Here is a 14,497-nt window from a genome sequence, read left to right as displayed (position 1 = left end):
ATTCCAAGAAGAGAGGAAGAGGATACTACCAGTCACACATCTTATCTTATCTTATCTTATCTTATCTTATCTTATCTTATCTTATCTTATCTTATCTTATCTTATCTTATCTTATCTTATCTTATCTTATCTTATCTTATCTTATCTGAGGGCTATAGCACCTTGTGCGCAGAAGTTGGCACGGTGTCAGTCCTAGTCTGAGCTGTCTCTGGTGCCAAGTAGTACCCTAATCAATTACGTTTACAGCTAGCCTTTACAGTCATTTTCTATTTAGTGTTCCCCTGACTGTGGTATAATGTTAAAGAATTTATGGTTTACTGAGCCCTTCCCTTGGGTAGCCTACTTTACTGTCTCTGTCAAAAAGTCCTGGAACAAATGCCCGAGGGAGTGTGCGTGTGTGTTTGTACACATATGCGCGCGCGCGTGCGTGCGAAGTGTGTGTGTATGTATGTATGTGTGTGTGTGTGTGTGTGTGTGTGTGTGCAGGGGGTGTTAATAAATCTCGACGAAGGCGTGGAAACCAAGCGAATTCTCTATATATTCCCAGCTCATCGCGCACCACTGAACTGGATAGACGCAACACCGGTCTGTTAACAACAGCAGTGGCTACAGAAATAAGAAAAGTTTTTCCTCTCAGTTAGCCAGGCAGTTGTGATAGTAGTTATGACTCTGATCGGTACACAGCGTTTCTCAGCCAGCTCCTTCTCCGGGCTGGGGAGCCGCAGAGCGGCCTCCTCCTCCAGTGGACTGGGGGTTGGGGGTTTGGGCTCGATCGGGTTCGGGAAAGGCTTCGGGGTGGCGGGTGGAGGAGGTGGGTTCGGTGTCACGTCCATCCACATGAGCTCCCGCGGTAGCGGAATGGGATTTGGAGGCGGGGTGGGTGCCGGTGCACAGTTTGGGTTCGGGGGATCCCGCAGCGGAGGCAGTGCGCTCAGGACGGGAGCTGGTGCCGGTGGGAGCGCCGGGATGGGCGGCGACGTTGTGGGAAATGAGAAAATGCACATGCGATTCTTGAACGACCGTCTCGCTGCCTACATGGAGCAGGTGCGGATGCTGGAGGCCACCAACCGTGAGCTGGAGGAGAAGTTGAGAAGCATCACTTTCAACAAGGTCGTTCCAAACGACTTGACCAAGTTTGACGCACAGATCAAACCGCTCAGGGAACAGGTACGGCTAAATACTACTTATACTTCCTAACCAAATAAAAACATTTCTCTCCAACAACCATTCAAGATTTACTCTGAAGTAGCTGCCCTAACCATTGCCTCTCCATGCGTAAAAGTATGGCAGCACCAGACTACTGTGACCAGGCAATGTCTCAGCCCTGCTGCCTTTTTCCCAAACCTTCCCCAACAGACACAAAAAAAATCACACAAAACACTAAACACTGAATAAGCCGGTCTTTTTCTCTCCACAGCTACTGGCTGTTATTCTTCAGCACGCACGCATTTCTTTGGAGATTGACAATGCCAAACTGGCAGCGGACGACTTCCGAGTTAGGTATGTTTGGTGAAACTTCTAGGCTAAGCAGCTTATTGTTAACCTAAATCTGAAATATTTAGGCTACCATCACCAGCTGTTTTCAAGCAACTCGGTGTATAAGCCATGCGAAAAAGCTATCAAGCTGAAATATGAACACTTGTTTGATCACTTCTCTTTGTTCACCTTATTCTGTCACGTCCTCCCTTTAAAAACAAGTAACCTAAATTATGTTTTCATTAAACCAAATTATTCAACAGAAAAAAAACAACTTGTTAGAATTCTAGACTGTAAATAAGCGCTGTGCGTTTGGCGATAGGTGGGAGACGGAGCTATCAATGCGCCAGACAGTGGAGGGAGACATCGCAGGACTCCGGGCTTTGCAACGAGACTATGACCTGGCCAACCAGGCGATGATGCAGGACCTGCAATCTCTGACAGAGGAGTACATGGCCCTGAAGAAAAATCACCAACAGGTGCCAAACTACAAACCCTCTCCATGTTTAGATGTCCTCTTTCACACATGGATACACAGAAGTGTCCTTTCTATCACTTGCTGTTTTCTCTCATTTTGTTGCAGCAAGCACTTCATCTATATCCTCAATACTGCTTTGGTCTCCTATTTTTTGTTAATCATCACATTATTAGCATTTGTTTAGTCTATTTCTATATTTGTATGCATATGCCCCATATTAATGTCTTTATCTTTGTTCTGTTGCTTGTCCTTTATGGCACCTGTTTGTTATCCTTTGACTTGTTTCAAGGTATCATCATTACAAATTGATACATGTCGACCTGTTTTTCCACCACTTTTCTTCCATCCCGTCTCCCTTCAATCCCCACTCCTTCAACAGGAGCTATTATCTGTACGTGGAAATCTGACGGGTCACATCAACGTGAATGTGCAGGCAGCTGAGAGCGCCAATCTGTCCCAGGTTCTGGCTGACATCAGAGCAGAATATGAGGCTGTTGTGGAACACAACAGACGCCAGGCCGAGGGCTGGTACATCAGACAGGTCAGTTTAAAATCACAAATATAATGAACCAGTGTTAACTATGACAGTATAACAGAGTATGTGTTTGTGTGCATATGTGTCTGTGTATCTCAGGTGGAGATGAAGCAGGTAGAGTCAGCCCAGCTAGCTGAGACAGAAGTCAGTGAGACACATGAAGTGACAGATGGACGCAAACACTCGCTTGTTCTACAGATGGAGCTGGAAGCTCTCCTCATGGGGGTGAGCTGCACCACAAACATATGCACTTATATGGAATGCAAACATACACGCACACACACAAGAATGCACTCACACATGAATTAAACAATATAGATTTTTATTCGCTCACTCTCTGTATCCTCTCCCTCCTGTTGTCTTTCTCCAGAATGAGAACCTAAAGGACAGGCTTGCAGAAGTGGAGGCCCAGTACCAGCAACGCCTTCTAGGCATGAGTGGCCTGGTGGCTGGACTGGAGGGAGAGCTGTCCTCAGTCCACCAGGGTGTCGCACAACAGGGCCAGGAGTACCAGAGGTTGCTCGACATCAAAAGCCGTCTTGAGATGGAGATCAACACCTACAAGCAGCTGCTAGAGGGGGCTGCCGTTGTTGGAGCTGGCATGGTCTCACTGCCAAGAGGTGAAGTCACCATGATGGCTTCAGGGGGAAGAGAAGGGGCCTCACTGATTATGAAACCCAGAAAAATCTCCACCTCATCCACTAGCTCTAGTGCGGCAGCCATGATGTCATCAAGTGGTGCCAGAGGAGCTGCAATGATGTCAACACCAGAGGGAGGATCCACAGTCATCAAAACCAGTAAGACGGTCACCATCATAAGCAGCTCTGGTGATACAGCAGGTGCCACTGATGCAGCAGGTGCATCTATGCCGACATCAAGAGGGGCTGCAACCATATCAACCACAGGAGCTAAGATGGCAGCAGGTATGGTAACCAGCATTACAAAGTTTTCCTCCTCTTCTTCCTCCTCTGATGGATCAGCCATAATGCCATCAGGTGGGGCTGCTGCAGCTGTAATGTCATCTAAAGGTGCAATGCCTGGTGGAGACCCTCCCATGATGCACTGTACTGTACTGTACTGTGCGTTTTTCTTTCTGAGGTTGTGTTATTGTGTTGGTTTCCCAGAAACCAAACTAAAGCATGATTTCTTTTTCATGAAATTAAATTTAATGAAATGGTTCATTGACCTGAGAATAGTCTAAAAACCAGGCCTGATTGGAATACTTGGTTTGGTTCAATTGGAATAGCAATGGCAGGAATGACAGCAAATTATTGACAATAAATGCTACATCATTGGGAGACATAAGGATAACTGTAATGTATTCCAAATCTTAAGCAAAATCATCCTTCTTTAGAATAAAACATTAACAGAAGCATTGATTCAAGGTGATTTGGCCAAGAATTATAAAACATGTCATGGTTTCTCCTATGATTTCCATTTCGTTTGTAGACTGTTCCAAGTCAATATCAGATTGAAAGCAAGAATTATCCTTTCAGCCAAGTGCAATGTAAAAGGTTATGCAGTAATAATCAAGACTGTCCATAGAATGAACAATCTTTGTTAAATATTTTAGGTTGACTGACTGCCTGAGTATATTCACAGTATGAGGTTATGGATGGATAGTGACTGTCTGATCTTTCTCCATCAGAAGCAGCCATGATGTCATCAGCAGAAGCTGCAGAAATGGCTGTCAGAGGAAGTGTGGTGGAAGGAGGCATGATGATGAAATCTAGTCACACAGAGTTTAGCAGCTCTGTGGAAAACATGGTGGTGTCAGGAGGTGAAACGGGTGCAGCTGGGGACTTGATGAAGGACGGAGGCGCTATGATGTCTTCAGGTGATGCTATGATGTCATCAGAAGGGGTCACCATGTCTGGTGAGGCCATGGTAATTGATGAGGTTGCTGTTGAGATGTCATCAGGAGGTGGATCCATCTCAGTGCCGTCTAGCAGCTCTGAGTTCAGCATTAGCTCTGGTGCTGTCCTGATGTCAGGTGAAGAAGTGTCATCTGGAGGTGCCATGACATCAGGTGGAGAAATTATGTCATCAGGAGGAGTCATGATGTCATCAGGAGATGCTGCGATGTCAGGTGGAGACATGATGGTCTCAGGTGGAGAGGCAGGGGAAGCTTCTGTGTCACTGCAGTCTAGTAGTTCTGAGTTCAACTCCTCATCTTCTGGCTCTGATGGCACCATGAGATCCGGTGAAGGAATGATGTCATTGGAAGGAACCATGATGTCAACAGGAGATGCCGTGATTGCAAGTGGCGACATGTTGTCAGCAGGAGAAGAGTCCATATCTGAGCAATCTAGCAGTTCTTGAGGAGGTATGACCATGATATGGTCATCATGTGGTGACGGGATGGTGTCTGTGCCTAGCAGCTCCTAAAAAATAAAAGCTCCAAAAACAAGAATGTTTTGCAATATCCAAATATATTTTTAAAGATAAACCATTCATCATCTTTATTGTGTTATGTCCCCTCTTCTGTCTCTGTCCTCCAGGCACTCTCTCCAGTGGTGAGGTGACTGTGATGGCCATGAAGTGATTTCCCTCTCTGCTCTTCACTGGCCCAACACACACTCCTTTACACGTAGTGTGTCATCTACAACCATACTTCACCAATTTAGATACAGACAACAACCATGGTTGATCTTTTATCAAATAATATTGAACCTTCAATGGAAAAGATTGTCTGACTTTGGGATCTTTGTCTCTGTTTGCCTTCATTGCCACTGTCCTATGCTATGTTTTCTGTGTTTGGCCATGAAGTGGATAACTGTTAATGACTCATAAAAAGTGAGAGTTAAGAAAGTAATCAGTTAAATACAGATATCAATTTAACAAAATGCTTAGACAGGAAAGCATGAAAGAGGTCAACATTTGAAAAGCTTGTCTCTTGGTTATTCCAGTCCAAAGCCACCAAAAACACAATGAACCAAACAAGAGTTTGTTATGGTATTTTATTGCACCTTCCTCAGAACATGTAGCTCAGAGACACATAGATAGAGAATCTCTATTATTAATTGATCTAATTGTTGTAGCATTGGTTAATCAGGCATGGTTCTTTGGGATCTTTGGGGCAATCCTACCACATATACTGTACATCTAGATTGGACTCTAGCCTTGACAGGCCACATGATAGCTTAGCAAGATGCCTTCAGACCTGCACCTCGCCAAGACTATGAATTAACATTAGGGATCAGTTTCCGATTGTCTTTCTCAGTATAAATATAGCCTTACGTTAAATACTGTCTCTGGAAACAGCTTCAGGTTAAGGTTTTATTAGGTTATTAAGGTTAGGATTGAGAATTAATTTAGGGCCCAATGTTTTCTACTATGTGTAAAAAACAGATGGGTTAACAGAATGTGGGTAAACATGAAATAACATGGAACTCAGAGGTTTAGGGAAAAATGTTTTACATATTTGATATTTGGGTGATTTGTAGCATGGGAAAAAAGAAACAAAATTCAGGGCAGTGTGTGTGAATCTGTGTGCATAAGTTTATGTGTGTGAAATTGTACACAGCTGTCTTATAATAAACTGAATGTTGGGTCATCTTGTCATTAATGTCTGAAATGTTTTGGTCTAAGTTTATACCGTGCAAAAGAATCCTTCTAAATGCTTATATTTTCAGTCATCCTTTATAATTGACTCTTGTGTGAGTTAGGCCCATTGTGATTAAAAGCTCAAAATATTTATTGCAGGGTTTTGTTGCCTAGTTATCAATATGTAACTAAAAAATAAGTACACATAAATACTGAGAGATTAAAATGTTGCATAACACATAAAGACAATGGTTCATGTTAATACAGGCACTTCTGAGTGTAAAAAAGTTGGATCCAGGAGGGAAAAAAATGGGGGAAATGGAATTTTGGGAAACACTAAAACAAATTTTATAGGTTTATATGTCGATTTAAGATTAGGGCTGCACCAATGATCCCAATGAATGGACACAGTGAACTTATGATGAAGCTTTGCTTTATGTTGCCACACATACCATGAAATTAACTGACATGAGGCTCAACAGATAGTAGAAGCTGATCCATAGCCTGAAGAACTTAACAGCTACTAACAAACAACCAAGAAAACTATGGATGGAAACAGTTTCAAGAATCACTAAATACAGCATCCAACTCCATTAACAAGAGTCGGTATTACACAGTAAGAGAATAAAGACAGTCCTCTGCTATAATACTGTGGTTAATCCCAACATACGCTTTGCTAATCAATTATGTACAGACTTCCATTAAAATCCCATTAGTTGTCTCTGGAGTTGAGATCCCTCCTGGCGGCATCTCTCCCTTTCTTCCGAGTTAGCTGGATGAGTCAATTAACACAATAATCCTAAATCCTAACTATCTAACTAATACATATATCTTACTTAATTCTATGATGTAACTGTATGATACCTTTAGAATGACAAAATGGATAGCCGTAATACTTTGTGTTTGCTGATACTATGAGCTGCAGGTGCATAGCTGTGATAGAACGTGTAGTTAAACACTTAAGTGCCACTAGGAAGAGGGGGTGTAATACACATGAATAGAGAGGCGAGGCTAGGCTGGGGGACACCAGGTCACACACACACACACACACACACACACACACACACACACACACACACACACACACACACACACACAAGGAAGAGAAGAGCATGTTCATCTCACATTTTCCCTGTGGTCACACACATTCACTCATCTTTCTGTCACATCCCTCTCTCTCTCTCTGTATTCTTTCTATTTCGATTCCATGTTAATCTACCTGGAATGGGTGGATAAAACCATGGTGACGGTTGCTAATGAGTGTCAACTGGCTCAACCACAGGGTCGCTGTCAGCTTGTGTATCCAGAGAGCTGTGTGCTGTGTTGTTCCAGAGGGCGACATCAGCCTGGGGGTCCAGGGCGGGGCTCGCCGGCACGGGATCGGACGAGTTGGTTGTTGGTTCCACCGGGACCTGGGCGGAGGTGGGGGGGTTGCTGAACGTGGCCTCGGACGGTAAGTGGGACGAGGCGCTAGCGGGGGTGTGAGACGGGGGGAGGGAGGGTGCGTTGGAGGGCGTCTGTGAGGAAGAATTGGATGGCGTATATGAGGACAGGTTGGACGGCGCGAGCGAGGGCGAGTCGGACAGCGTGTGCGGGGGAGAGTCAGGCGGCGTGTCGGTGGGAGAGTCGGTCACAGTCTGTGTGGGTGTGGGCGTGGGTGTGTGCGCAGGGGTGGGCTCCTGTGGGTCGGTGCAAACGGGCTCCCCCTCGGCCACATACCACACCTCGTTGTGCCTGTTCAGCAGCTTCAGGGGACTACACACACACACACACACAGATAAATACAAAACAGTTAGGAGTGATATGTGTGTATATGTAATCTGTCATTACTGTGATTTAATTAAAACATTTGTGGTTTGCTGAGCTCTTCCCTTAGGTATTTTACCGTCTCTTTCCAAAAGTCATAGGACAACCACCCAATCGTGTGTGTGTGTTTTGTATGTGCATGAGTCTGTGGATGGTTAAATGTGTATACCTGTCATAGCCTACTCCATAGTGGTAGGTGCGGTTACAGGGAGCGTGTACTCTCTCCAGTTCTTTAGTCAGCAGGTGGGCATGTAGCCTGGAGGTGACTGACAGCATCCAGCCTCCATAGCTCCTCACATAAACATCCATGTCTGGCATCTCTGTGAAATACAGCTGTGCAGGAGAGACAGACGCAGCATTAGCAGTCACATATAGACATATCCTCCACGACAGTAGACACAACAGAGAGAAAAGTCCAATGCAGCATGCAGCACGGTGAATTACTGTATATTCCCTATGAACATGTTAACACACTCAAGACATATGCAGAATACTAAACATTTCCTTGTCTATAATCAGTGTAAGATTCAGACCTGGGTCAATTAGTATTTGTTTTATCCAACATATCACTGTTGTTGGGTGAAAACTTCACATTTCTAAAATGACAACTAAAAAAAAGCCTTGTTTTTTAGCTTGATGACCATGCATTTTTGAGTTTATCTAATTGGTCTTGAAAAGGTTTAACCCAAAGGTTATAGAATTTCCCACCCCATTGAAGAGCATGTAGTCTTTCAGTTGAAGTTAAAACATGAAAATCACCAAAACTGGAGTTACGAGTTTTAGACAATCAGAGGAAAATATTTGAGAGTCTATTTACTAACTTTTCTAACTGCAAAGTCATCTGACACCATTTGAATTGCCCTGATGTGGTGAACTCCACCTAGCTGGTACCTATCTGCTAAAAAAGAAGAGGAGAAATACTATTTGAACCAGATCTGATAGGATTAGAAAAACCACAGATAGGCAAATCGTTAAAACTTAAAACTCCATTAGACCTGCTGCTAACTTTGAATTTAGCATACTCAGAAACCTTCCAGAGACTTAAATACTGTGCGGATATCTAGATCATATGGACCACCTAAGATGTATAGGATGAAACTAGATCAGATTGTACAGATGCACAGAAATGTCTAAATCTACATTTAGACATTTTCGAGATGTGTGGCTGTGCGAATAATGAAAGGGTGAAAAAGAGAGAGTGCAGCAGCACTGATACCTGCGTGAGCGAGCACTATCTTGATCTCTAAACTGCTGAGTGAGAACAGCACTGCACTGTGCACTGTATATCCATCAGTGCTCTCTATTGATCTTAAGGCAAAAATCTGGGATCAAATTACTACACAATCGAATTATACAAAGATACTAGGGAGATGTAAAAACATTTGAGCTTGTGACTGCAGTTAAGAACAACTCACCAACTCCATCTTGTATTCCCTCGTCTCTTTTCTCCCTCCCACCATTCCCTACGTACGTATTGGACTAGCCCGTCACTCACCTTGTCATTGGTGGGTGTGGGCGGCTTGTCCTGATAGGCTGCAGGGAGTGGGAAGTTGAGAGTGTAGATAGCTGGCTCCCACATCTTGGTCTCCTCAGGGATCTTGACCAGGACAGGGGCAGTCATCTCCATCTGGATGCCTGCCGAAAGACACACACACACAGTAACACACACACACACACACACTGTAACACACAAAACAATCATGCTTGATCGATATTGAATTTCTCCACCCATCCTATCCTTACCTCCTTCATTGGCTCCAGTGATGTACTGGAAAAGTCTCCTGAAGGCCATGGCTGCACCCACTCCCATAAAATAAGCTTCGGCATCTGTTGACACCCAGCGGGTCGGGCTGTAGTGTCGCACCTGGACACACACACACACACACACACACACACACACACACACACACACACACACAGAGGAAGGGAGAGATTGAGAGGGAGAGACAGCAACATTGTAGGTAAAAGATGAGAGTGTGTATGCGTGTATGTGTTTGGGAGAGGGCAGGTTAGGGTCACTCACCTCATATTCATCTGTTTTGCAAATCAGCTCATACTCCAGGCACTCCTTTGACTCAGTGCAAAAGCTGGTGTTGGAACTTGGTCTATAGGACAGAGTGATGGTGAAATTACTTTTCATTCACTCCCTCTCTCTGAAATTCCCATTCTCTCTCTCTCTCATAGAGAAGGTCAACTTACCCTACACCGCCTTCAGCTGAAACCACCAGAGCCAACACCGCCAAGACTGAGATGAACGCCCTGAGGATGGACACACACATATCCATACAAATCATATACCTTCATTTAAACTGCATTTACAATTGCCAAAAAGCCAAAAAATAACCAAGTAGATTAAAAGAGAGAAAGCAAAAAGGGCCCTGTTCTGCATCAATCTATTCACACTAAGGCAAACTTCTTAGTAGAAGGGCATTCTCATTTCTCATTGAGTGTATGGAACAATCAGGAAAAAATTTGTCTGGGTATGTAGAGTAAAAAAGGAAGGTAGGTTTTGTGGCGTCATCTCTAATACGGGCTGCAGTCCATATTATGGCCTAGGACTCACACACACAGACTTTGCATAAATTGGGAGGATTGCAGATTTAGAGGTTTATGTGTCTGTGTGTGTATGTGCGCGCAAAGTGTGGTGCATTCAAGTGTTGGCACTGCGGAGATGAAGTGGGACACATTATCCTCTCCTTTCAGAGCGACGCGGGAGGAGAGAGAGAGAGAGAGAGAGAGAGAGAGAGAGAGAGAGAGAGAGAGAGAGAGATTCTGCTGCATCATCACGCTCGACCTTTTCAAAAGCAAAGGCGTTTTGAGGTCAGACAGAATCAGCGGTCAATGGCTCATTATATCCTCTTGATAATAACCGAGACTCCTGTCTATACCTTCCAACGGCCCAAGTTAGCCTACTAATACCCGAATTAGGCCTAAGCAACCCGTGAACCAATTAGTGAAAAATAAAGACGATTTAAGGACGAGATGACTGAGTTTAAGGTGGGAGACAACCAGCTCAGTCATATAAGCTACTGTTGTAGAGCTTCTGTAAATGGTATGGCAGGCTGTTAATATTGGCTGCATCATTAAACCATTCTAAGATTATTGAATAAAAAGGTCAAAGACATTTCCCGCATGCATACACAACTGATCAGCAGCAATACAAAGAAATAAACTTTACCTGTCCATTTAGACTGTAATAACGATGCAGAAAAGTCGCTTTTAATAGCTGGATCCGAGCATAACCTATAGTCAACCAACTATGAATATATTTCTCATATAATATTTCTATGATTTTTGTTGAAAGACATAACTTTCACTACCAGACTACAGCATAGGCTACTCACATTGTCCCGGTGCCGTATGCGTCCTTTCCACCTGCAAGGAGACCGCAGGGAAGAGTGTGGATGGAGAGACTGCAGGGAGACTGCAGTGTGGCGCGCCGGCGGATTTACTGCAGACTGCAGTGAGAAGGCTCCGTCTGCAACTCGAGAGAGGGGGTGTGGCGAGAGGCTGCAACCAAACTACATGTGATCCGCTTCTAGTCAGTTCATCAACAGCGCTGCAGTAGCAGGTATGAACTGTGGTCAAGCATCCACCCTGTACGCCCTATCCGTAATCCAAACACACGCGGATGGGTCATGTAAAAGGGTCATGCAAGGACAAAGAATGGAGATGGGGAACACTCCCACATTAACACTGCTCTTGATATAAGAATTGTTGCTATGTAGCTGTGTCATATGATCTGTTTGCAGCGTTTGTGCACATTAGAGCAAAATAGAGTTGTATTTTGACTTATCATGGGACATGAATGTTGCACAAAGTGTAAGTAAAGCTGTTACAAGCAAGGCTAAATGAAATGGAAATCTGGAGTGGTATGGTGCCTGCTAAGGACAAGCAGTGCAGACTTGAAGTGGCCACATGCTCATACCTCAGATACAGAAGTAATCAATGACAGTGTTATGTGTGAAGAATGGAGCCTTTGTCGCCTGAGGGCGTGTGGCATGAGGTGGCATGGTTTGAGTCCTGGACAACAGGAGCCTTATGAATCCAATGTCAGCATTAGAATAGTTAGGTGACCAGGAGGGAGGAGGAGGCTTGGTGGCAGTGGAGCATGGCTTCCTCTGTTGCTAATAAGGATACAAATGGATGTTTCCACTACAGTGCAAGTGTTAAAGAGAACACCCAACACACACACACACACACACACTAGGGTTGTCACGATACTAGAATGTCTAACTTCGATACAATACCCAGGAAAGTATCGATATGCGATAGGCCTACCATTATTACGGAGCCCCCCCCCAAGGGTCATGGCGAGAATTTTTTTTTTTGCGTTCTCTCGCAATACTTTTGCATTCCCTTGCAATAGTTTTGCGTTCCTAGCGCAGGGGAAAATCCCGGTGCAAACGAGACAGATGGACGGACAGACAGACAGACGGACGCTTCTCCATAACGTGGCCCGATAAAACTCATTCAAAACTTCTGCGTTTACACAGCAGATTACCCCTGCTCTAGTCTTCAGCCTATCAGAACACTTTTAGCTTGTTGAAGCAACAGATACCCACCAATGATAGGGAAAAAATCAGCAGGGCTAGAGTTAGTGGATTATTATTGACAGAATGATGTTAATCGGACATTTCAACGTCCGGTCGAGCCTTCTGACCGGCCCGGACAATGCATCTGAAAACCGGACAGTCCGGTCGAAAACCGGGCATCTGGCAAACCTACTTGATAACGTTAGCTAGCTCTGTAGCTAACGTTTGGTTTGCTAGCTAAACTAAAAAGGATGATGTGCAGGGTACGTTAACGTTTATGATAAATGTTTAATGCTTCAGTGATGTTGAAACGGGAGCTTTCGCTAACCTCTCGAAATTCTTTATATAGACTGGCGTGTCGGTCCTTAAGGTGCTTCGCCAAGTTTGACGTGTTACCCCCCTTCGTCCGCACCACTCTGTAGCATTGACTGAGGCATAGGGGTGGGCGGATCGATCCCAAAATATCGATACTACAGATACTACGTCTTGTTTTTGAAGATCGATTCTAGCGTCAATAGGGTCGATACCAGTTTCAGTTTCTCTCTTCTACGTTGTACCCATTTCATCAAAGAGTAGAACTGTCTGTGCAAACAACGTTCCGTTGTCGTGAACACATCTTAGTGCATGCATGCACTCTTTGCTTCTCCACTGCTGTTGTCGTGTCGTGTGCACTCAAACAACGAACATACGCGCCGCGGCGCGCACCCTGAGAACCATTGCTCTAACTCAGGGGTCTCAAACTCAATTTACCTGGGGGCCGCTGGAGGCAGAGTCTGGGTGAGGCTGGGCCGCATCAGGTATTCCACAAGAAAAGCTTTGTTAAAAAAATTCCAATCTTCTCAAATGTCTTTATTTTTATTTTTTAACACAAAATAAGATTTAAACGTCTTTATTAACAGTTCTTTAACCTCAATGGGTTCTTCTGAATATGAATTGTCCTGAACATGAATGGAACATTGAAGAACATGAACTGTTCTTCTGAACATGGCTTCTCTTGCCTACTCCTTGCTGCTAGAGACCTGGCAGTAGTCATAGAAACAAAAAAAACAAATGACATCATATAGAAATATATGTAGTGTTCATCGTGTGAGGCAATGCAAATAGCGCGATGCAAATAAAAAATAATGACCCACAAATAACGGTGCGACCCTATAATTGGTCCGGGTTACCGGGGACTGTTATCGCCGACGGACAGGTGTCGCTATGTGACTGCAGGCTACATTAGGCTACATTGAGTTCCTTACTTTTCTTTTATCCCGCCGCGTACGCATCACTTTGATTTATTTTGTCAGAGAGAGACATATATACGTATAATGTCCCGCTGGGCAGCAACTTTAAAATCTTTTTTTTGGAAGTGTTGTGAACGCAGCGCGCTGGGACGAATGTCCGCGTGTGCCCAATAGAAACGAGGCAGCCAGCCAGGCACGGAAGAAAACTCTCCATGGCAACGCTGCTGTAACTTTCACTCATTGAGAAATGTTTCTCTGCTTGCATCAAGCCCGGTCGATGTCCTACCCCCGAGAGCCATATACCCCACCGTGATTGGTAGGTTCGTTCAGCTCCGCACACAATACTGTAAAGTGCCATCCATATAAAACTCGCGGGCCGCACTAACATTAAACTTTCATATTAAGGTGGGGGCCACAAAATATCGTCTCGCGGGCCGCAATTGGCCCGCGGGCCGCGAGTTTGAGACCCATGCTCTAACTGAAGGAAAGAAGAATGGTTGGGAGGGTAGTTTGTGCTTTTGTTTAGTTATTTGCACTTTGCTTATTTATAAAAGTTGTGAAAGTTTTAAAACATTCATTGTTCTCCACAAATAATTGTGTGCACTTTGTTTATACAATTTTTTTTTTTTCATGTTTGCACATTCAATTTACAATAATAAAAAAATATTTTTGTTATTTGCCTTTAAAAACTGTCCTGTGTTTTTAACATGCATGTGATTAAGTAATTAACAGTGGAAAGCAAAAAAAACTGGCTTCATTCATTTATGTAGCACTTTTTTACTAAGTGCTACATAAATGAATGAAGCCAGTTTTTTTTTGCTTTGCTTGCTACATACATGCTTCAGTTGGGAATCAAACCCTGGTCTCACAGGTGGCAGGTAGAAATTCTACC

General features: G+C 44.1%; 2 protein-coding genes across 2 annotated transcripts; one reads left to right on the top strand and one right to left on the bottom strand.

The window, feature by feature from the left end:
* The first annotated feature begins 816 nt into the window (after positions 1 to 816).
* LOC139933632 (uncharacterized) lies at positions 817 to 5,795 on the top strand. The gene is made up of 8 exons (XM_078282310.1): positions 817 to 1,167; positions 1,418 to 1,500; positions 1,799 to 1,955; positions 2,334 to 2,495; positions 2,589 to 2,714; positions 2,860 to 3,412; positions 4,138 to 4,815; positions 4,991 to 5,795. Exons 1-7 carry the CDS (start codon positions 838 to 840, stop codon positions 4,809 to 4,811), a joined length of 2,085 nt encoding a protein of 694 aa, XP_078138436.1. The 5' UTR covers positions 817 to 837; the 3' UTR covers positions 4,812 to 4,815; positions 4,991 to 5,795.
* A 1,493-nt stretch (positions 5,796 to 7,288) lies between these two features.
* Positions 7,289 to 13,093, bottom strand: soul5l (heme-binding protein soul5, like). Its single transcript, XM_071927777.2, has 8 exons — positions 13,066 to 13,093; positions 11,186 to 11,216; positions 10,041 to 10,100; positions 9,865 to 9,946; positions 9,585 to 9,705; positions 9,337 to 9,476; positions 8,011 to 8,174; positions 7,289 to 7,790 (listed from the first exon to the last, which is right to left on the bottom strand). The coding sequence occupies exons 1-8, from the start codon at positions 13,091 to 13,093 to the stop codon at positions 7,289 to 7,291; spliced, it is 1,128 nt and encodes a 375-aa protein (XP_071783878.2).
* Positions 13,094 to 14,497: the final 1,404 nt, after the last annotated feature.

Source organism: Centroberyx gerrardi, chromosome 3, assembly GCF_048128805.1.
Source record: "Centroberyx gerrardi isolate f3 chromosome 3, fCenGer3.hap1.cur.20231027, whole genome shotgun sequence".
Classification (NCBI taxonomy): Eukaryota; Metazoa; Chordata; class Actinopteri; order Beryciformes; family Berycidae; genus Centroberyx; species Centroberyx gerrardi.
This window is presented reverse-complemented; position numbering and strand designations above follow the sequence as displayed.